This window comes from Drosophila tropicalis, unplaced genomic scaffold (assembly GCF_018151085.1).
Source record: "Drosophila tropicalis isolate 14030-0801.00 unplaced genomic scaffold, ASM1815108v1 contig_1187, whole genome shotgun sequence".
In the NCBI taxonomy this organism is placed as follows: Eukaryota; Metazoa; Arthropoda; class Insecta; order Diptera; family Drosophilidae; genus Drosophila; species Drosophila tropicalis.
In genome coordinates, this window is record NW_027172559.1 from 733,995 (window position 1) to 754,734 (window position 20,740).

Consider the following 20,740-nt stretch of genomic DNA (forward strand, 5'->3'; position numbering starts at 1 on the left):
ATTTTCCACACATACAATATAGGACTGCAAGAAGGCCGTGCGCGGCAAATCCTTCTATGCCATGGAGGGTAAACCAGTCTGCCCACAATGTGTGGGCGTCGATGAGGAAGAATAAAGAAAAAAACAATGAGAAAGAAAGCAAAATGCAAATGGAGATGCGTTGGATAAAGTGACATTTTAAAAATGCTCCAACAACGTTTCTTCTCTTTCGAATTTTTTATTCAACATCATCGTCATCATCTTTGTTGAAGTTCAGCATAGACAACGAAAATAGCCTTTAGCTAGATACATTTTTGTATCTGTCAGTGGGCTCCCAGTTTTGCGGCGTGCCACTTTTTTTTTATATTCTTTATCATCATCAGCAACAGAAACAGCGGCAGCGGCAGAAGCAACGGCAACAGCAGCAGCAGCTGTTCTGTCTATTTTCGTTAGCAAAACAACAATTTAACCTCAAGCCTCAATAACAACATCAACTACAATTTCCCTTTCTTCCTACCTGACCCCGACCCCTTTTTAAGTTTCTTTCAGGGAGTAGGCGTATCCTGGCCGGCACACTGGACCTTTCCATCAATGATCAGGTCCGGTTAGAGCCGCCAGTGAAAAGTCGTCTAACTCCAAAATGAGATTATGGTCTTTTTGCCCCTTTTGCCCCCTTCTCACCGAATGTTGAACTATTTACTATGAAATGTTTTGCTTTTAGGCTTAAGTTTTTAGGTACACTTTTTAAATTTAATCTTCAAAACAATATTGTAATTTGTTTTTGTAAATAAAATTTAAATAATTAAATATTATAAAAAAAAACTTAAAAAAAAAAAATACAAAAAAAAAAACAACAAACAAACAAACAACCAAAAAAACACAACAAGCACAACTTTGACACAACTGAGGTCAAGGTAGAAGACCTTGACTTCTGGTTTGACCTTCAATTTGTTGTAGTTGTTGTTGTTTTTGCTGTATTTGTTGCCATTGTTGTTATAAATAAATGAATTACAATATTGTTAGCAAGACTTAAATTTCGACTACCAAAAAGGCACGCAATGTAGATTTTTATTTTTGTGAATGACCTAAGGATTTTTCAATATGTTTATATAGAAAACTTAGTCAGTTGAGATACCCTATAACAAGTAAAGTCAATCAAATTTGCAATTAATATAGCATTCTTTTATTTATTATTTAAACAATATCTCTAATTTCTATGGAAATAATATATGACAAGCATTTGGCAGTAATTTTTCGCACTTGTTGAACTTCAGTTAACAAAAATGTTAATCTCTTTCTATTTGGTGGCTATTTAACCACATAAGATCATTTCGATCTAAGCAATTAGCAGTAGCCTACGTAAATAAGGATCATACTGGAATGATTTCTCTCAAACACTACTTTGTTTTTAAAATTTCTTGATGCACCATATGCAGGCAGAGCATTTCTTTCAATATTCATACAAATGTCAAAATGGCAAACTGATTTTGATTATTTTGATTCCAGTTTTGAAGTTAGAAACACATAGAAAGCTTCTATGTTTTTCTAACACACGCAATAACTGAATATATACCCTTTGCAGTGTATGCAGGGTATTAAGATTAATTGTACAATCATTTGACTTTATTGTTTGAAATAGATTTATTATTAATCCCCCTAGCTCGTTTCTGCCTTCGAAATGCTTTTAGAATTCGTGATATAAATATTAGAAGATCTAAATATAAATGGATTTTATATGGATACAATGTAAATGCTTATTTTGGCATATTCCAAAGAAAATTTTAATTGATTCTTATCGATTGTTTTCCCACCATTTGACTTACATTGTTTCAGTAGAAACAATTACCTAATACACCTGTTGTTTATTCAGTTGCCGAGGGGTTCTTCAGTCTACGATTTTCCATTTTCCATTTATACATTCAGTTTACAGCTGCCCAAAACATATCACGTTCTTTCTATTATTTAATTATTTTTTTGTTTAAAGAAACATTTCATTCGTTCGTTTTGTTTGTTGTCTTGGATATTGGCCAAAAGCGTGCGCAAATTGTTATTGTCTTCGGACTTTTTTTTCGCTAAAAAGAAATGTTTTTCCATAAAGAAAAGACAGAACATTGCGAAAGATCATGAAAAACACAGAAAAACTTGCAAATGTCGTTCCCAATGGATTCCTGCATTTTTATCTTCCTTTTTTCTTCCAATCAGCCGGCAATATTAAGCAATTTTCAGAGTGTGAACTAATTTATATATATTTGACTAGAGATGAGTAGGTGATTAAGGTGTTTAAGAGAGCTTAGTTATTCTTCTTCAAAGAATCCTTTAAGATACTAAATTCATATTCATTTCGATCATGAATATCCTGACTTCTTTGCATAGATTCAGTAAAGAAATGAAGGATTATAAGGATTAATTCCAAAGATTCATAGAATTGTATAAATCATTAACTTCTTATATAGAACTAAAGTGTCCAAAAACAGTGCCCAACTATTACTGATAAATTTATTTATTAATTCTTTAGTTATATGTTTTGAGTTCAAATAAGTAAATTAAATTTTTTACTTTCAATCACGATGTCCTCTATAAAATTGCCACCTACAACATCTTCTGTGCACAGTGGGTTGTTGTCAATGATATTCCCCTTGCCACAAATTAAGAAAATTTTGAACTAGATTCTCTCTTGTCAGGCGTAACAATTCGCATAGTTGATGTATAAGAAAAAAATCAAATCATGTCGTTATTCCGTGGTGCCGGGTCCGCTTTGGTTATGCTATATGGCAACTAATTTATGGACGTAATTAGCCTCTGGCAAGAGGACTGTAAAAAGAAAAGGCATTTGGCATCATAATACATCATTAGAATTGTGGCTTTCCGTTTTATGATTTTCAAATACAATATAATTGCCAAAATCTGGCTACATCTGTGTGTTTGTTGTGTCTTTTCAAATTTAACGGCGTAGTAATAATTTTGTGTGTTGGTACACTTTATATACTTATTATTATTATAATTTTGCCTGGGGCTGTAAACTAATTTTGTGAATTTTCTAATTGTTTCTCAATGTCATTTTTCGATTCTTTGCAGGATTGCCGACAACCTTTCCAGGGTGGCTCATTTTTCGATCATGAGGGTCTGCCATATTGTGAGACACATTATCATGCCAAACGCGGTTCATTATGTGCCGGCTGCTCGAAACCCATCACTGGTCGCTGTATTACGGCCATGTTTAAGAAATTCCATCCGGAACATTTTGTCTGTGCCTTCTGCCTGAAACAATTGAACAAGGGTACATTCAAGGAGCAAAAGGATAAGCCATATTGTCATGCCTGCTTTGACAAGATATTTGGTTGAATAATTGATTTGAAAGAAAAGCAAAAACAACAACAAAAAAGAAAAGAAACCTATAGTTATGATACACACTGTTTTTATACGATTTACGAATGTTTTACCGATTATATTACATATACTTACCATACCATATATATAACTACTTATATATATATATATACAGAAAAATAATACATCTGTGCTTTTATATAACCGAGTCAAATTAGTAATTTAATTAAACCCAATCACATGCAATGCAAAACAAAATGCCAAAATAATAAATCGCGAAACGTAAGCAATTAGTAGGCAACTAATCCTAATCCAATTATAATGGTCACTTGATATTTTTACCCCGTTTAATATATACAAAAAGACCATTCAAAATGATCAATGAATTCAATAAATAAATCGGACAAATAATAAAAATGTGTTTTTTTTTTTTTAATATTCTATAGATTGCTTTTCGGTGGTTATTAAAAATATATAAAAAGAAAGTAGAGGGTGCTTTATTTGGAGGTTCTATTTGCAAATGAGTGGCAAATTTTGAAAATATTTTATTTGTTCATGTTTTAAACTCTGAATATTTCTAATTCGTGCAAACAATATATACTTTGGCATTCAACTGCATACCCTCTGAGGCTTAGGTACTCTATATTACAATCTCAGAAGGCTTTTGCCTAATTTCATCTTAAGGAAAGAATTTCCAGGATTTTTGAAAAGTTTTCGGGTTCTAAGCTTTCCCTGTTCCTCGTTTTGCAGTGAGCTATCGTTTGAATCTAGTTTGAAAGCTAAAAAATATTTTTAAAATATTTGAACGATGAATAATGGAAACAGTCTTATCGTCTGCATGATTTTCTTTAAAACAAATTGCCTGAGACATTTGTCAAATAATGGCCCCATTAAGTATGCAATGAATTTATTTGCTCATATAAGCTTAATTTAATTGTACCATTTATTTTAATAGCACTTCATGAGATCGTGCGATAAATCTGATGTCATTAATCAAGCAATCAATTCTTGATTTATAGCAACATGAAGTGGGCCATTTGGCGGGGAATTCCCTTAGCTGATAGCATGGCTCTGTTAACGATATAGCCAAGACACAAACCCAGCATCTGTTCCTCTGTAGTTCAGGGTCGCCGTCTGCTGGATAGTTGTATGTTTGTATGTATCTTGTTTGCGCACCAAAGCCAACAATAAATGATAAAAAAAATTCACAAATTCCCATCTCTGGCATCACACATGTTGCTCTCTCTCCGCACACACACACACACACACACCCACACACCGAGGGGCTCACACAGATACTCTGACACGCATACAGTTAAAAAAGTGATGCCGGCCGGCGTGGCAATAGTACTATGGGCAATCTTAGCACTCTGTATGATATGGAATCAAAGATAAAAGGGTCATAAAATAAAACTTTCTAGGCATGAGATCAAAGCATACAGAAATACTCTGACTGGAAAAAAGGATTTGGATCCCGATGATTCAAAATTATTTTGACCACAAAGATCTCAAAGCGAAAGGGTCAATTTTGAACAAGATGAAAAAACGAAAACCTTTTCAACCGACCGAAATACTTTCTGATATAGTAAGATATCTGAAGAAATGCTTCATAAAATATGTGTTGTAATTTTTTGTATAAAAAGTAAACAGAATGTCCCATTGTGGGTTGGGAGGTTTTTTTATTTTTGGGTTATTGCCACCTCACTCGCACTTTTGCCACTTGACATTGAAGGTCTCCGGAGGCATGCTCAGGCAAATTACCCACATTTCCCTGGAATAAGTGTGCGTGAGTCTTCTGTACATATGTATATATATTAATATATACCTCGTCTCTGGTATGTGTTAGTCAACTCGACTCTTTGGTAGGGTCTCTGCAGCACGCCCGTTTGTTATGAATCAGTCAGTTGGCTCTGTAGTCTAACGTCTCTCTCTCTCGCTCATTCAATTTTCATCCGTTGGACGTGCTGGTCGGTTGGACGGTCGTGTGCCGGTTGTTGTTTTTGTTGTTGCTATTATTGTTGTTGTTACTGTTCGGCGTGGGTGTGTATACGAATACATTTTCTATTTAATTAAGTTGAATTTTCAACGGCAACCCATATAAAGTTTAGCGAAAAAGAATTCAAATTTAAAGAGAGTAAATTTAGCTTAAAGATTTTTTTTTGGTTCTGTTGATTGGCGCCAAGAAGAGACAAACGAAGCTACAGGTTGGTCTCATTCGTATCTCATTTTGTGTGTGTGTGTTTGTGTGTATCTAAAAGAAGTCATCTGACTCGGAAGAGAATCTACCTACTTGTTGGTGATGTAATAATAGCAAATATCCTCAGTTAAGTCTAGTTAATCGAGTCCTTTTTACAGGGTGTGTCAATGAAATGTTTTTTGGATAAGTGAATTCAATTAAATAGATTGCATTGGGTGCGTGTGTATGTGTATCTGTGTGTCGATTGTGCTCCAATTTGTCAGAGTACGTATGTATATATGTATGTACATATGTAAATACAAGTGAAATTAATCATTGCCTTTTGGCTGCAGTTTTCCGTGTACTTTTTTGTTGATTGACTTCACTTAAATTCATTTAAATTGCATTATAATTCCAATTTAACACACTTTTTTGTTGTTGTAGTTGTTCAGATTCAAGGTTATCATTGACCATGTATGTATGTATATGGAAAGCGTCCAAGTGTCGTGCTCAAAGGGAGTGTCAGTTGAACAAATTTGTGACAATTTTCGTTATACACACGCCAAGCGATGTGTTTATTACAAGTGGCCAAGCGATTTCTAATCGACCATTAAATGATCAGTCTGGCAATGCTTGTCAAACTGTATTTAGGGCTTTGAGGCTTATCTTTTGGGAATTTTGCGATTTACATTTTGTTTGTTTATATGCTTGTCTGCTTGCCTTCCTGTGGCTATTTGTATTGTGGTAGCTGCTTAAGCACGCCCCTTTTCACACCCTATAATATGTAAAGTATATTTGTTATGATATGAGCTTAAATCTTCTAAGAAACTGCTTATGCCAATCTGATTAGTGGTAGAAGTTTTAAAATGAAAAGGATATGAAATTTGAAAAAGGTTGACAGTCTGGATCAATGATCTATTCAAAGAGTGGATATTCCTCTCTGGTCCACTTCGTCTATACACACATTTCTTATGTGAAACATGACCATATCAGACTAAGTAATTGTTCAAGTACAAACTACTTCATACCATTTTAATTTATTAGTCACTTTTTAATAATATTCGTCTTCCATTTTTAATCTAAATCGAAATACCATTAAAGAGACCAATTGAAAGGGTATTTCAAACATGACATCACAGTGGCAGTTTGTCACTTATTTCCATTTTCATTTTGGATGAGTGTAAGCAAACAATATTGTTGGGCTTTTTTGTATTTTTATTGGATCTGATATGATGTGGTTTTCCATTCGAAGCAGCAGTCAGCTGCTCTAAGCAGTTGTAGACTGATTTGGTTGGGCATATCAGACATTACACGACGGTGATGGAAATAAGTGAGGCAATAACTATTCTGAGAAATCCACAAAAGCAAACCGAATACGTATACAATGTCGGGCGGGAAAAAAAGCCGAGCATCGTCTTTTTATCACCGGCGACAGTGAGTTTAGAGCTATACCTGATAATTGATTGCTAATTATAGTTAAATTGGTTTTTTTTTTCATATCACGACTTTATGCATGTGTGTTACATGCAGCGTTTCCATGTTGAGAGCTTTTAAGATTACCTTTTTGGGACAAAGTGTTGGCAAAGTTTAATCTGGTTCAGCAAAGTATTTAGTGAAAATAATTAATCATTTATGGCATAGGTCAAGCTCTTTTCTCACAGTAGAAAATTAAAGCTGAGTCTTTTCATTAGTAAAGATATAAAATACAGAGGAACTCTTCTTGTTATATATGTATATTGATATTTAATTATATCGCTTTATCCTTTACATATCTAAATATATAAGATTTATATACACTGTTGTTTATATCTCTATTTATTTTATTTTTGCTGACATTGGTAAACGATTTGGCATTAAAAGCCAAACTGATTATTTGGTTTAATTGAATGACATAACAATATACTACTTTATAAAAGCTATTTCCAGTCATTTCCATGATAATAGAATTAAAAGTAGACAATCGATTGACCAATAGTTGCTCCACTTTTCCCATTGCTACCACTTTTACTACACTCAATGAACTATTAAGCATAAACAAGCAATACAATTGTGAAGTTCTTTTCATTGATTTTTAGCCGTATGCAGGAGTATGATAATTCTGGTTTAGTCAAAAATGTTTGACAATATATAAAGTGAAAGGTAATCAATATGATAAAACTAGAAGAACAAAAATATAGGAGGGCAAACACCGATTTTCGTTTCGGGGTTTTACAGTGAGGATCAAAAGTGATTAGACGTTTACAGCATACTACATTTGGTTTAATACTTCTTTCACATACATACATATACATATACATATGTAGGTACATATGTATAAACAAATAAAAATTAGAATTTCTACAAAAGTAAACACTTGTTTCTTCTTCTGCTGAGCTTGTCAGTATATTAGGGAATGTTTTAAATGGCTTTGCTTTGCTTTGCTTCTTTTGCCTAAATTGTGTACTTCAAGAGGTTATTACTGTTAAAAAAAGAATAAACAAAATGTTTCTTATTTCTGAATTTACGTTATGGTAATCTTTATTTCATTACGCATTGATTACAATAAGAAAAAAATATATATTCGTATTTAGTTTCAAGTTTTTGCTATAAAACGAAACATATTTTTATCATACGAAGCTCTTCAAATTGTAGACTTTTGCTTAAAATGTTTGACAATAACAATTAAGCTAAAAGGTTAATTATATTTCATTTTATTCTTAACATTTTCTAAAAGACAGTGTCCCCATTAATATGGATTAAACTGTATTCATCCAATATCAAAACGTGCATATAATTTAAGCATTTACTACATTTAGTAGTATGTATTATTTAATTTTAGTGCCCAGTACTGTAAACCATTTTGATATCAAGCACTCAAATTTTATAATACATTATTTAAATTGCGGCAAATCACCACGATTATAAGTACATACATAAACAGCTGTCACCATATAAATACTATGAGTGGTCTTACTTATGATAGTGTTCCATGATACGACACAGTTTGGAATGCCGAGTGACCAACCTCCCCCACTAGAGAATGCAATAAAAGAGCTTTCTTTAGAAACTCGAGTGGTTGATGACTGTATAGAAATTTGCCCAACACGTGAATGAGAATGATAAGAGTATTAACTTCTATGTCGGCGACAGTCGACACAAAGTTTTAATTCAGTTCCATTAACAATTTTCTTTTTTTTTTTTTTTGTACTAAAGAGAAGTCAGGTTTAATCTTCTTCTACATTAAAAAAATGGCGTTCTTCATTGGGAAAGCCAGACTCCTGACTGCTAGGATCTGGTTTCTCTTCATCTAGAAGACAATAGATATCCTCGTATTCTTGTTTCTTGATCTCATCGCCCAATTTCTTCCAGAAAGGTCTGCAGCGATTTTTCCATTGCCGCAGATTAAAGAAGGCGCAATATTGTTTGGTAGATGCCTTCAGCATTGCCATATACAAGGGAGTTATTTCATCGGCCATGAGTTTAGCCAACAAATAGTTGACCATTTTCTTGCTGATCATATCGTTAAAGTCAATATAAATGTGTTTGGCCTGCTCATAGCATTTCTTGGCAAGACAAAGTTTTTGTGTATCTTTGGCAAAGATTTTGCCCAAATGAAGTAAAATATTGGCCTCACTTTTTTGATCATTATAGAGACGAGAGAGACGTAAAGCCTTCTTATAGCTGGATATGGCCTTGTCAGGACTTTCAAAACTAAATGAAAACAAAGTGGATTGAGCTCAGAGTTGAGACTAAATTTGAAGTAGATAAAAAATTACTTTTCAGCGCATTGACCAGTTAGTAGATAGAACTTGATATTCAGCTTAACAAAACGATATTCAGTACAGGCTATAACCGTGGGTCGTATTTGTTCAAGACATTGATGGGCACCATGATAGTTGCTCGACTCCATAAGAAAATAGGCTCGTTCCATGAAAGTCTCACAGAATATATCCAAATTCTTTTGTCTGCCAACTAGAATATCGAAGAGTTTAGATTAAGATGGAGATGGAGATTCTTTGCACTCACTTTCGGCTACAAGTATAGTGGCTCGCCTGGCCAATGCTATAGCCTCCTCAGGCTGGTGACGTACAATCTGTTTGCCATAGAGCAGCAATTGGCGTGCCAATTTCTGGGCCACCAGTTCATGTAAAGTCAAACTACCCGGTGGCATATCCCTGACGGCTGTCCACACATGACCCCGTACCAAGTCAATAGTTATTTGCAAATAGCTTATGGCATTTGCTCTCTGTTGCATACGTTCCAGATACTCGACAAATGTGAAATAGATGCGTGCTATCATCTCGGCAGCATCTCGTTCCTGACCCTGGGTCTTGTGACACAACGAAACAAGCCTCTCCATTATGGCACTCAAAGCATATTCATATTTTTGCTTATACGGTTCCAGTAGGAGCATTGTCTCATAGTATAAGGTGAAACATTGCTTGAAACCCTTCTGTTTATCACGTACATATGCCAGCTCGGCCTCTTTTAGTTTATCAATCACTGCATAGAGCAATGGACGATCATCGCTTATGCGATCACGTATAATGACAGACTCGTAGAGGGTTTTCTCCTTGTCGGCCAGACAACGTAGAAACTCTGGCAAATCGCGGCAACCTTCGCGATAGAGCTCGTCTTCCAGGGCCTCATAGATGGGACCACGCTGGCGACGTGCATCATTGTAGCTCAATGGTTCAATAGTCTGGCGTATCTCATCACGATCGAATTTGATTTCACGAAATGTACGATGTGGCAAGTTGGCACGAACTTTTCGCTGTAGCCTCTGACGTTCCTGTTGGCGCTTCGACATGATTGGAATGAATTTCCAATAAATTATTTCCAAGCAATGAAGTATGTGTGTAATATGGGTTTTTGTCTTGGCTAGCTGGGTTCCCAACCATATAAACACAAACACTCACAGTTTCAGAGGCTTATGGCAGTGATTGTAAAACCTACTTAATACTGCAAAGTCATCTCATGATTTATGTGATATGAATCAACAAACTAAATTTTTATATAGCAGATATATTTATATTATTGAATGAGTATTCCTTATCAAATGATTTTCTTTTGACAATGTATGACCACTGAGACTTAGTCTAGTCTGCCATAGCGACTCTCAAACAGTTTTTTTTAGACCGGTTACCTAGTAAGTGGGTCTTTACTAGGGCTTCATGCTAACAGATAATGCAGTTCAAGTGCTCCACTCGTCTGCCCATGTCATGTAATTAAAGCCACTCGTATCTATTGCTGATGCGTTAGTGGACTTTTAAACGTCGTTAACTAAAGACATTTGTTTTATATTGCAGCTGGAATAAAAAAATATGTCTAATACGGATACGAGTTTCATACCCGATCTGCCATTGGGTGGCCCTTTGGCACATTATCGCAAACGTGCGAATTTCGACTGGAAGAGACTGCGTCTGATCTTTGAGAAGGAGCAAGGCTTACGTATAAAGGTGAGTATCGTAAATTGGAATTACCCTTGATCAGTCTTTATCACTTAGCTTTCATTTTACAGTACAAAGTGTGGCGTCGTTTGGAAAATGATCCTCTATTTGCCCATCCCTCGCGCACATTGCCCATGGATGAACAGAAGCGTTTGTGCGCCATGCAGGTGAATCGCATGAAACATTTGGATTTGGTACCCAAGGAAATCGAGAGCTTAAGCTTCTCGGCGAAAACCCAGTATTTGATGTACATCAATGAGGCTTTGGCCTGCTATTCGCCCAGCTTGTCGGTGAAAATTGCCCTGGGAGTGGGTCTCTTTAATAATGCCATTAGAGCCATGGGCACTGAAAAGCATCAAAAGTACATTGAGGCCGCATGGAACCGCGAAGTTATCACATGTCTGGCCATCACGGAACTTTCCCATGGAAGTAATACTAAACGTATTCGCACCACAGCCACTTATGATCCCACCACTCAAGAATTTATTATCAACACACCCGATTTTGAGGCTGCCAAGTGTTGGGTAGGCAATTTGGGTAAAATGGCCACCGTGGCCATGACTTTTGCTAATCTCTATACGGCTGATGGGGAAAATCATGGACTTCATGGTTTCCTTATACCCATACGAGATCCCAAGACACTGCTCTCCTATCCCGGTGTCCTGGTGGGTGATATTGGAGAGAAATGCGGTCTGAATGGCATTGATAACGGTTTTGTGGTATTCTCCAATTATCGCATACCTCGCGACAATCTTCTCAATCGCACAAGCGATGTCACACCCGAGGGTGTCTATGAGAGTGTCTTTGACGAACCTGGCAAAGTTCTAGGTGCCGCCTTGGAGAGTTTCTCAGCGGGACGCATTGGCATTATGCAGGAATCGGCGAATACTTTGTGTAGTGCTGCAGTTATAGCCGTACGATATGCAGCAGTGCGTAAGCAATTTGGCCCAGAACGTCAGGGCGAGGAGTCTGCTATCTTGGAATACCAATTGCATGTGAGTAAAACAAGTAAGACAACCTAAGGTAAAACAATTTTAAAACTAAAAATCAACTTTTTTTCCAGCAATATAGAATATTCCCCTTTTTGGCGGCTGCTTGTGTTCAGAAAATCGCAGTTCAAGAGTTGACTCAAACCTATTTGGAAATTATTGCACGTTCTCAAGCGGATTCCAATGGTTTTGATGTTCTGGTGAGTTAAAGTTCAACAGAGATTAGTATTAGTGTAAGTCGGTCGATCCCCAATAGGTATAATGTCTATCCTACTCGATCTGGCTTTAGTTCAATATTACAATTTTGGCCAAAATATATTGTTAAGTGACTACTTAGGCTTAATGTCTTAAATTTCTTTAATTTACAGACCCAGAATGCTGCTGAAATTCATGCATTAATATCGGCATCCAAGCCAAGGATTACCTGGTCAGCTCGTGATGCCATACAAGAGGCACGCGAAGCTTGCGGTGGTCATGGATATTTGAGGGCTGCCAAATTGGGTCAAATGCGTACAGATCACGATCCCCTGTGCACATATGAAGGTGATAACAATGTGCTTGGACAGCAGGCATCCAATTGGTTGTTGCGTCAATGGAGTGCCAAGGAGTTGGAGTCACCCATTGGCAGTGTGAAATTCCTGGAGAGACGTCAGCAGCTACTAGCACTGAAATATGATCAACTGGTGCAGCAGACTCCCATAAAGACATGGGGATGTGAGTGCAAATTTGATGAGGTTTCGTAATATAAATGTAATTAACACTTTTCTCCCTACTTTAGTTGCCATCACTTGTTATGAGTGGCTTCTGTGCCATCTGATGTCTCACACAACGGCCCACATTGAGGGACAATTGGCGGCCGGAGCTAACAAATTTGATGCACGCAATAATTCCCAAGTTGCTGGAGCCAAGGAACTCTCATTGGCCTATGCTGAGTATTTTGCCTTGACCCGCTACGCCGAGCATGTGCGCCAATTGAACGTGGAGGCTCCATATGCCAGAGTTCTGCGACTCGTTTATGATGTTTATGCCATGTGGCTGCTGGAACAGCATATGACAACCTTTTATGTGGGTGGATTTGCTGTCGGTCAGAGCTTTGCCGGTTCTGTGAGGGAGTTGCTTCTGGCTAGCTGTTTGCAAATGAAAGAATTTGCCGTTAGCATTGCCGACGCAATTGCTCCCCCAGACTTTGCTCTCAATTCGGTGATTGCTCGTGCTGATGGCCTTCTCTATGAGAATTTGCAAAACGAATTTATGACCAATGAGGGTGCCTTTCAGCGTCCCTCTTGGTGGCGTGATGTCATCATTCCACAGCCTGCTGAAAAGTCAAAGCTTTAGATCCTTCCACAAGAGAATGACGAGAGAAAATTAGTGCCTGGTGGTCCATACCCATTTTTAATCATATATTGTTATTGCCTCATTTGAAATCAGGTATTACTATCACCTCATTGAATAAATTAATCCTAGGTGAACATTATTTTTCTACCATGATCATACAAATGCATACTATATCGTACATTGAGTATTTTAAGATCCAATCTGTTACTAGTTTACGATTCTTTATTATAACTGAATAAATTTTTAGATAAATCAGAGAAATAGTGGATAATTTTCTTTTAAAATAGACAGAGGTGAAGATGGATGGCTAATAATATTCCATGACTACTAAAATTGAGATCGTTGAGACAAATGATGCTTAAAGCAAAATTCTATGGAGAATGCGGCAGTGAACCATAAAACATCTGATACATTAACAACAATTCGTACCAAAAGGGATTACCATAGATCCGTCAAGAAGAAACTACAATGTAGTTTTAATCCGAGATGATAGATAGTGCGACAGGATTGTCCTACCTTAAGGACGACTTCATCATCTTAAGGTTTTTTGACTAATACCACTCAGGTACCTTCCGTCCATTGAAACTGTTGATTTTAGTAGTTTATATTGTTGAACACTTTCCAAGTCTATGAATACTATAATTATTCGAAGGGACCTAAAATATAAATAAAGTAAAATGAAATGTTATTAAAGTCCTTTAAAACGGATCACTCTATGAACAAATTATAAAAATATCTTTATGTACTCTAATCGACGTAAGTATTTAGACTTAAAGTCATTTTGCTTTATTTGTACTACTGATGATTTTTTAATGAATATGAATGAATATTTCATTTTTAAGGTAAACAGTTATGCGAATAAAAGTCTATATGAAGATACATTTACTTTTGTAACGTTAACATCATTATATAAAATTATTAAATGGAGTTTCGGTTTCGGTTAACATATAGAACTGTCATATTTCAATCAGAATTGCTTTAATTCACCTCACCTTAACTAGATCCTGTTTGAGTCGTGATCTCCTCGAGTACTTGGAAACTACTTTCGCAATTAAATATGCCTAACCAGTAAAATTACATATCTTGCTTAAATTATATAAAGCAATTTGCCAAAAGAAACATTTTGATCAGAAAGAAAAAGCATACACACACGCACACAATACAAAAGAGAGAGACAGAGAGAGAGGGAGAGAAAAAAAAAACAATAAACCTTATATTATAATTAGTTAGCAGCCATTGATTTACATTGATTCTCCAATAGCAAACTCATACTCATATGTATGCATACAAGATACACATCATCTACATACTTGTTGTGTAGAGAGTTGGTTATAGGTGGGTTCTGTCGTCACTCCCGAAAAAGCCGTTTATAAGAGGACCCGGTCCCAACTGATCCGGCTCAGACGTTGCTTAGTTGTCGCCCAGTGAAGAAGAGCGCGAGCAAAGAGTATTGAAATCGAGAACCTGGCCGAAATACAACAATTAACAAGTGAGTGAGTGAGTCAGTGGAAAAATAATATATGAATGGTTGCCTCTCATCTGACATCAGATGTCTCTCATCATGTTCTGCCTGCCTATCTATCAAAAAATATTAGCTATAACTTTGATGGTTTTGCAAAATTATGGCGCAGTTTTGGTTTCGATTTGGTATGTGAATGGAATGGTTCTTATCGCTCGGCCATTAAAAAAAACTACACAAAAATAAACAAACTAACTAAAATGATAGTAAACTGATTGGGAATCACACAATATACCAACATTGTTCAAACATAATTCACAAATAAACACCAACACATAAAAGGGGCAAATCGTGCACAGGAAAAAATCAACTCAAGTGAATCTTTCTAAGTGAATCTTTACACTTTGGACTACGCAGAAGGCGAACAATGAAAATAAAGTTGTTAAGGCTCATTTTTTTGTTCTTTTTTGCCCACGAAATTATAATTTTTTTTTTGCTGTTTTTAGTAAGGTTACTCATAGAATTCAAGTGTTTAAAAAATAGCCAACCGGTTTGTCATAAACAAAATTTATTTAATTAGAACATCATGACAACCATAAAAAATTTCCAAAATAAAAAACAGAAGTGAAGTGCAATTTATTGTCAGAACAAATTGTTAAACAAAATGCGCACCAAATTGATTAACAAAAAATACAAAATCTATATACAAAAATTTATTATTAATTTTCAAAGAGCAACCAATTAACAGAACCGGTTCCGCTTCTTGGTGCCGAAATCAAAACAAAAAACAAAAAACAGAAAATGATATTTCAATCCATTAATTTACATTTCGGGGATTTCCGTTTTCGATAGCCCTTCCTCTCTCTCACACATCGAGCTATACATCCATATACATATATATCTACATATATAACCATAGAAAAAGCTCTGTTTTCTTTTCTGTTTGCAATTTGATTATTGTGAAATCGTGTTAAGGCAATTAAATATGCTTAAAATGCACAATTTATGTGCAAAAATCTATTGAATTATGGCCAAGGGTTTGTTGTTGTTGTTGCTGTTGATGATGATGATGATGATGATAGCTCCCCCTTGTTGAAGGGCTGGTCAAATGAACCCTCTTTAAGTATATTAACCAAGGGTTAAAGTATATTAATTTCATCTTCTGTGCAATAATTTCTCCCTTCCCCATGTCACTCTTACGCAAACAGATTTTTATTTTATCCCCTCAAAATTGCATTTGCTGCGGGAGTTGTGGGGGGCGTTTCTGCTAATGATAATTAATGTGAAAAGTATTTAAACAATGACTAAATGCAAATTGCATTGAATCAATAATTACACAAAAAATACACTGAGACAATCCAACTGTATTAAAGTTAGGGTATTCCGTTATTCAACATCAAAGCTAAGTACCTAATAAGAAGCTTAACTAACAAGATGAATCCCTTAAAAGGCTTAACAAATGTGGCTCTATTTAGTATGGAAACAAACGAAGAGACAGATACTGGCTAAGTTTTACTTTAAAACATCTAAAAGGGTGGAAAAGAAACTGCTTTTCAGAAAATCTTTCAAAAATAACACATATCGAAAAGTTCAGGAAATCACACTATGAAATGATACACTGCGCGTCATCAGGTTAGCGCCCCCCTTACACTCACCGTAAATGTTAAATATTTTCCAAACCGTTTGAAATAATTGACTGAAATTTTTTTACACCATGATTCAGTGAATTCTCTTTAAAATAAGACAAATTTAAATATTGAATGTTATGAGATTAATTTATTATAATTTTTCTTGAAAGAAGTATGAAAAAAGGGTATTGAAAATTTGTTCATCAGGTTAGCGCCATCAGAGATATGTCAAAAAATATAAATCTTAGTGAAATGTGTATATGCAAAGAGCTCTTTAAATATTATAATATTATTCTTGACAAAGATACTAATCTTTGTAAAAATGTTGTAGGGTAGTTCCATCTGGGCAAATGGAAAGTAATGTGAAATATAATTTTATTTCTTTGTAACAATATCACAAGTATTGATTTATCAAGTAATAAACAACAACAATAAAATGATCATTATATGCTTGACACTATATTTCGTTAATTTTTAAATCTAGTAAGCGGTCCATACTAGAAATATTACTTTGAGATGAATATAATAAAAACCATATTTCCAATTGTGTACAAACTTTGCTTATGCCAGGAATGATCAAATAAAGTTTAAAACATCCGCTAAGCCGAATTTAACAGTCCTTGGCAATAATATTTCTAAATATTTTAGACTGTTCCTTCTATTCTATTATCTATTTGCCATATATCCGATTTGATTGATATTGGGATATGATATTGTACATGCAAAAAAATCAGTACTTTAGTGCTTTGAGAAAATTTCTTAATTTAATCTAATGGGAAATTTAGCAATTGACTGACAAAACAAAAGAGAATCTATGAACATTTTTTCAGTTCGACAAATGCAAAGAAAACTGGGACAATACCAGCTTAAATATGTAGGTTCTAAATGTCTTTATCAAGGGAGTTATTTAACATTTCACTGCAAGGCAAAGAATCAACAACTTTTTCAACCAAACAACTTTATGGAATTATGATTAAAACACCAAAAGATTGTTAAAATTAAGATCACAAATAGGTAAACTATTAGCACTAATTATATTTTCGGATGTTCCTTAAACGGAAAACTTAAAATTAAATCAAGTGAATAAATATATTATAACAAAAGCAAAAAAACACAATATTTTACTTAAAATATAAAACTTACCAATAAATTGTATTGCCAACAGTAAAAGCTTTCAATCCGAGCTTAATTTTCATCTTTTATCTGCTAGTTTAAGGCAAATTGTTTTTGTCTTTTAAAGTTATGAGATTATCTACTTCAAACATCATTTCCGTCTTTAATCACAACAGATTAATGAAGACTTTTAAACCAGTTTGTTGTTACAATAATGTTTAAACTAGTTTTTTTGTTTTGTTTTTTAGAATCCAAAATAAATTCTTTTATGCAAATGCGAATCTAATATAAGATGTGGAAACTCTTGGTAATCTGTGTGGTAATGAGTGCCCTAAATAGTGAAGCAGCCTCAGGGAGTAAGTCAAATTCATTTAATATAACCTTTGAAATTTCAAGCTAAAACCTTAATTCTTGCAGCATCCCGTCAGGCGTCGCGTCGTCGTCGTGCCTATGCAGGAGGATATGCTGGTGGCTATGCCAGCAGTGGAGGAGGTGCTGGTGGTTATACTGGCTCCTATAACAGTGCAGGCGGTGGCATTGGACACAGCAGCTATGTGGGCAATGGCAATGGCGGCTACAATGACTATGATGATTACGGTGATGCTGGATTTTCACCCAATTTTGGCATAATTGATCCCTATCTATTCCATCAGCAATTGACAAATCATATTTTGGCCCAGAATTATGCCAATCAACAGTGAGCATTGCAAGATTTATAGTATATTAATGACCACGGAGCGGGGTGGTGGGGTCAAATGCTTTGGTTGAGGGCTAAGTAGGTTAACTTTTGCTTCTTGTAAATCTTTGTACTTGTAGAGCTGTAACGGGTCTGGCGACGGCGGGTAATGCCTATGCATCAGCTGATGCAACCATCGACAACGATGACACGTAATTACCCTAAGCTTCTACTAATCCTACTACTAATGCATATCCCATTTCCTGTACTAAGCAATTAATTTAATTCTCTTTCATTTTATGTAGTCGCATTCAACAGCAAATAGCCGCTCAGCAGGCTTACCATGACAATTTAGTGCGTCAGAATAGATATCGAGGTGGAAATGTTAACTATGGAGGAGGCTCCTCCTATAATACACATCGTTATGCCCCAAGTTATGCATCTGCATCCGGATCTATTGGACCAAATGGTTTCAGACAGACAGCATACATAAATCCAGCCAATCCAGTGAGTACAAGTCTATGTGTAGGAAGTAATTAAGAGTTGGTTAATGGACTAACACTTAGAATTAAACCCATGGAACAAAAGTTATTTCATCATATAATGACTCACAATCATAACTGGCAAACATTTATATCGCACTTAACGACTAAAGTATTTCAGAATGAAACTTGTTCATCCAGATTATAAAACTGTCAATAAGGTCGTAAATTAGTTTGAAGACTTAAGCTTTATAAAGATCGTTGACTGTTTAATGTTTTCAAAAGTATAAAAAAAAGGTTCTTGATTCGAAAAATTTGCACTACAGACATTAGGAACAAGGCAGCACATGAAAATATAAAGAAATTTTCGTTTTTTTATCAGCAATCGTAGATAAAACTGATTCCATCTCACCAAATTGTAGTCCATTGCTTATATAATTTTAACGCAATTTTTAAGAAAGTCAAACCGATTCACTAAAATATATTTCTTTAGAAAACGATGAGAACTTTCCATATGAAATATATTTAATGAACTTTTCAATTTATTTAGCTTTTAAAATAATCTCTGAACAAAGCTTAAATTATATTACTCATACGACTAGGATCCTTTCTTAAAACTCAAACATTTTTAATAAATTTTCTTGTTAATCTTTTTAAATTCTTTTTGTTAGATGTTTTAAAATGTCGTTTGGGGTTAATCTAAAAACAGTTACGGAATGGAAAAGATTTTTAAGATTTCAATACTTCAAATATTCAGTACTCATAAATACAAAATTAATGGTTGAAAAATGCCATATTACTTAGTTTTCCAGCTACCTTCTTCCCAATCAAATGGATCAAAGACTGTGAATAATTGAGTTCAAATTGACTTACTTCTTTTTGTCACAGTGTAACTAATAACTAAAATTATGTTAAGGAGACTTCTTTCTGCATTAATTCTTTTTAATACTCCGGCTTTTTATTCGACTTAAAAAGGAAATGGGAAATGGTTTTGGAATTCAACCCGATTGTTTTCTTTGTTTTTAATATTTTTTATATATTCTATTTCAATATAAATATAAACCTCATATGTTTGCGGAAACATTAAAAATTGGCAGAAAACTAAATCGGTCTCAAAGATTACATATCGGGTAACTAAGTTCTAAGCTGATCTAAACTTTATGTCTTACTTACTTAGGCAATTACTTATATCATTGTTTCTCGTTTTTTTAACAGAACACTCCCAATATTGTGAATCGTTTTGGTGGTTCTTCTTCTGGTGGAGGTGGCTACAGCAGCTCCAGCTCAAGCTCCAGTTCCGGCGGCGGCGGCGGTGGTGGTGGTGGTTACAAGGGTGTCTCTGTGTCCTCGTTCAGTCAAAGTAATGGCGATGGGACCAGTCGCCGTGGGGCCCAGACAACCGTCAATGACAATGGCAAGGTTACCTCATACTCAGTCCACTCCTAAATATGCCGTCTGAATGCAACTAGCATCAGCTGGCAAATGTTGTGAATGGATGTGTTATATATACACATAAATAAAATATATACATACCTACTTAATATATACATACGTATACTTAATAATTCATATTTATTTCATTGGGTTGCTCAACTGCAGAAAAAAAGCTTTCTATTATTTATTTAGAAAGTTGATAATAAAATCAAATCACATCTACATAGAAATCGAAATCTATGTACATATATGTATGCAAAATTTCTTCGTTTCTTATTTTATTTTGTTTTCTATTTAAACAAAAATAAAAGCTCATAACCTTGATTTTGACACTGAGTTTTTGTTTTGGGTTCAAGAAATATTCTAGACGTAATGCTTCAATGCAAAAGACTACAGAAGAAAGAAAAAAAAAACACAGAGTTGTCTTATCAGGGGTGACAGGAAATGGCTGATGTTTAATGGACTCATTAGAAATACATATCATTCCACTTGGGCATATATAAGGGGTCTACGGAATGCAAGTATTTTAGAATTAAGTTACCTCATCGTTTAACGTCCCTATTCCCCGCTTAATCTTCCACTATAAGCGGAAGTAATTTGTTTACACGGAAAAAACACAAAGCAATTATCAATTCACGGAAATCGAAATGAAATGCGCAAAAAGTCTCAATAGAAATCGAAAAACACACAATCTTAAATTATTAAGGGGTTAC

At 35.0% G+C, this 20,740-nt stretch overlaps 4 protein-coding genes across 12 annotated transcripts in view; 3 read left to right on the forward strand and 1 right to left on the reverse strand.

Annotated features, from left to right (window-relative positions):
• Pax (Paxillin) overlaps positions 1 to 3,723 on the forward strand; it is a 33,521-nt gene extending 29,798 nt beyond the window's left edge. For 5 of the 6 annotated variants that reach the window (XM_068289449.1, XM_068289431.1, XM_068289457.1 and 2 more), the window contains exon 8: positions 3,055 to 3,723. In XM_068289449.1, coding sequence (XP_068145550.1) covers positions 3,055 to 3,321 — 267 coding nt within the window. In that variant the 3' untranslated portion in view covers positions 3,322 to 3,723. Of the gene's footprint in view, positions 1 to 22; positions 789 to 3,054 lie in introns of those variants that run through there. The other variant, XM_068289464.1, reaches the window with a different exon arrangement.
• Positions 3,724 to 5,284: 1,561 nt separating this feature from the next.
• On the forward strand, positions 5,285 to 13,496 carry LOC137576062 (peroxisomal acyl-coenzyme A oxidase 3). Its single transcript, XM_068288929.1, has 6 exons — positions 5,285 to 5,510; positions 10,771 to 10,920; positions 10,983 to 11,906; positions 11,975 to 12,100; positions 12,269 to 12,614; positions 12,679 to 13,496. Exons 2-6 carry the CDS (start codon positions 10,786 to 10,788, stop codon positions 13,233 to 13,235), a joined length of 2,088 nt encoding a protein of 695 aa, XP_068145030.1. The 5' UTR covers positions 5,285 to 5,510; positions 10,771 to 10,785; the 3' UTR covers positions 13,236 to 13,496.
• On the reverse strand, positions 8,645 to 10,334 carry LOC137577124 (uncharacterized). The gene is made up of 3 exons (XM_068290518.1): positions 9,488 to 10,334; positions 9,238 to 9,433; positions 8,645 to 9,172 (listed from the first exon to the last, which is right to left on the reverse strand). The coding sequence occupies exons 1-3, from the start codon at positions 10,269 to 10,271 to the stop codon at positions 8,686 to 8,688; spliced, it is 1,467 nt and encodes a 488-aa protein (XP_068146619.1). The 5' UTR covers positions 10,272 to 10,334; the 3' UTR covers positions 8,645 to 8,685.
• Positions 13,497 to 14,608: 1,112 nt separating the features above from the next.
• On the forward strand, positions 14,609 to 20,134 carry LOC137576221 (heterogeneous nuclear ribonucleoprotein A3 homolog 1). 4 transcript variants are annotated; one of them, XM_068289196.1, is made up of 6 exons: positions 14,609 to 14,724; positions 17,684 to 17,791; positions 17,853 to 18,132; positions 18,252 to 18,323; positions 18,417 to 18,618; positions 19,809 to 20,134. In XM_068289196.1, the coding sequence occupies exons 2-6, from the start codon at positions 17,728 to 17,730 to the stop codon at positions 20,037 to 20,039; spliced, it is 849 nt and encodes a 282-aa protein (XP_068145297.1). In that variant the 5' UTR covers positions 14,609 to 14,724; positions 17,684 to 17,727; the 3' UTR covers positions 20,040 to 20,134. The 4 variants fall into 4 exon arrangements, with proteins under 4 accessions (XP_068145297.1, XP_068145322.1, XP_068145305.1 ...); XM_068289204.1 differs by having other exon boundaries at positions 14,710 to 14,728; XM_068289221.1 differs by lacking the exon at positions 18,252 to 18,323.
• The last annotated feature ends 606 nt before the right edge of the window (positions 20,135 to 20,740 follow it).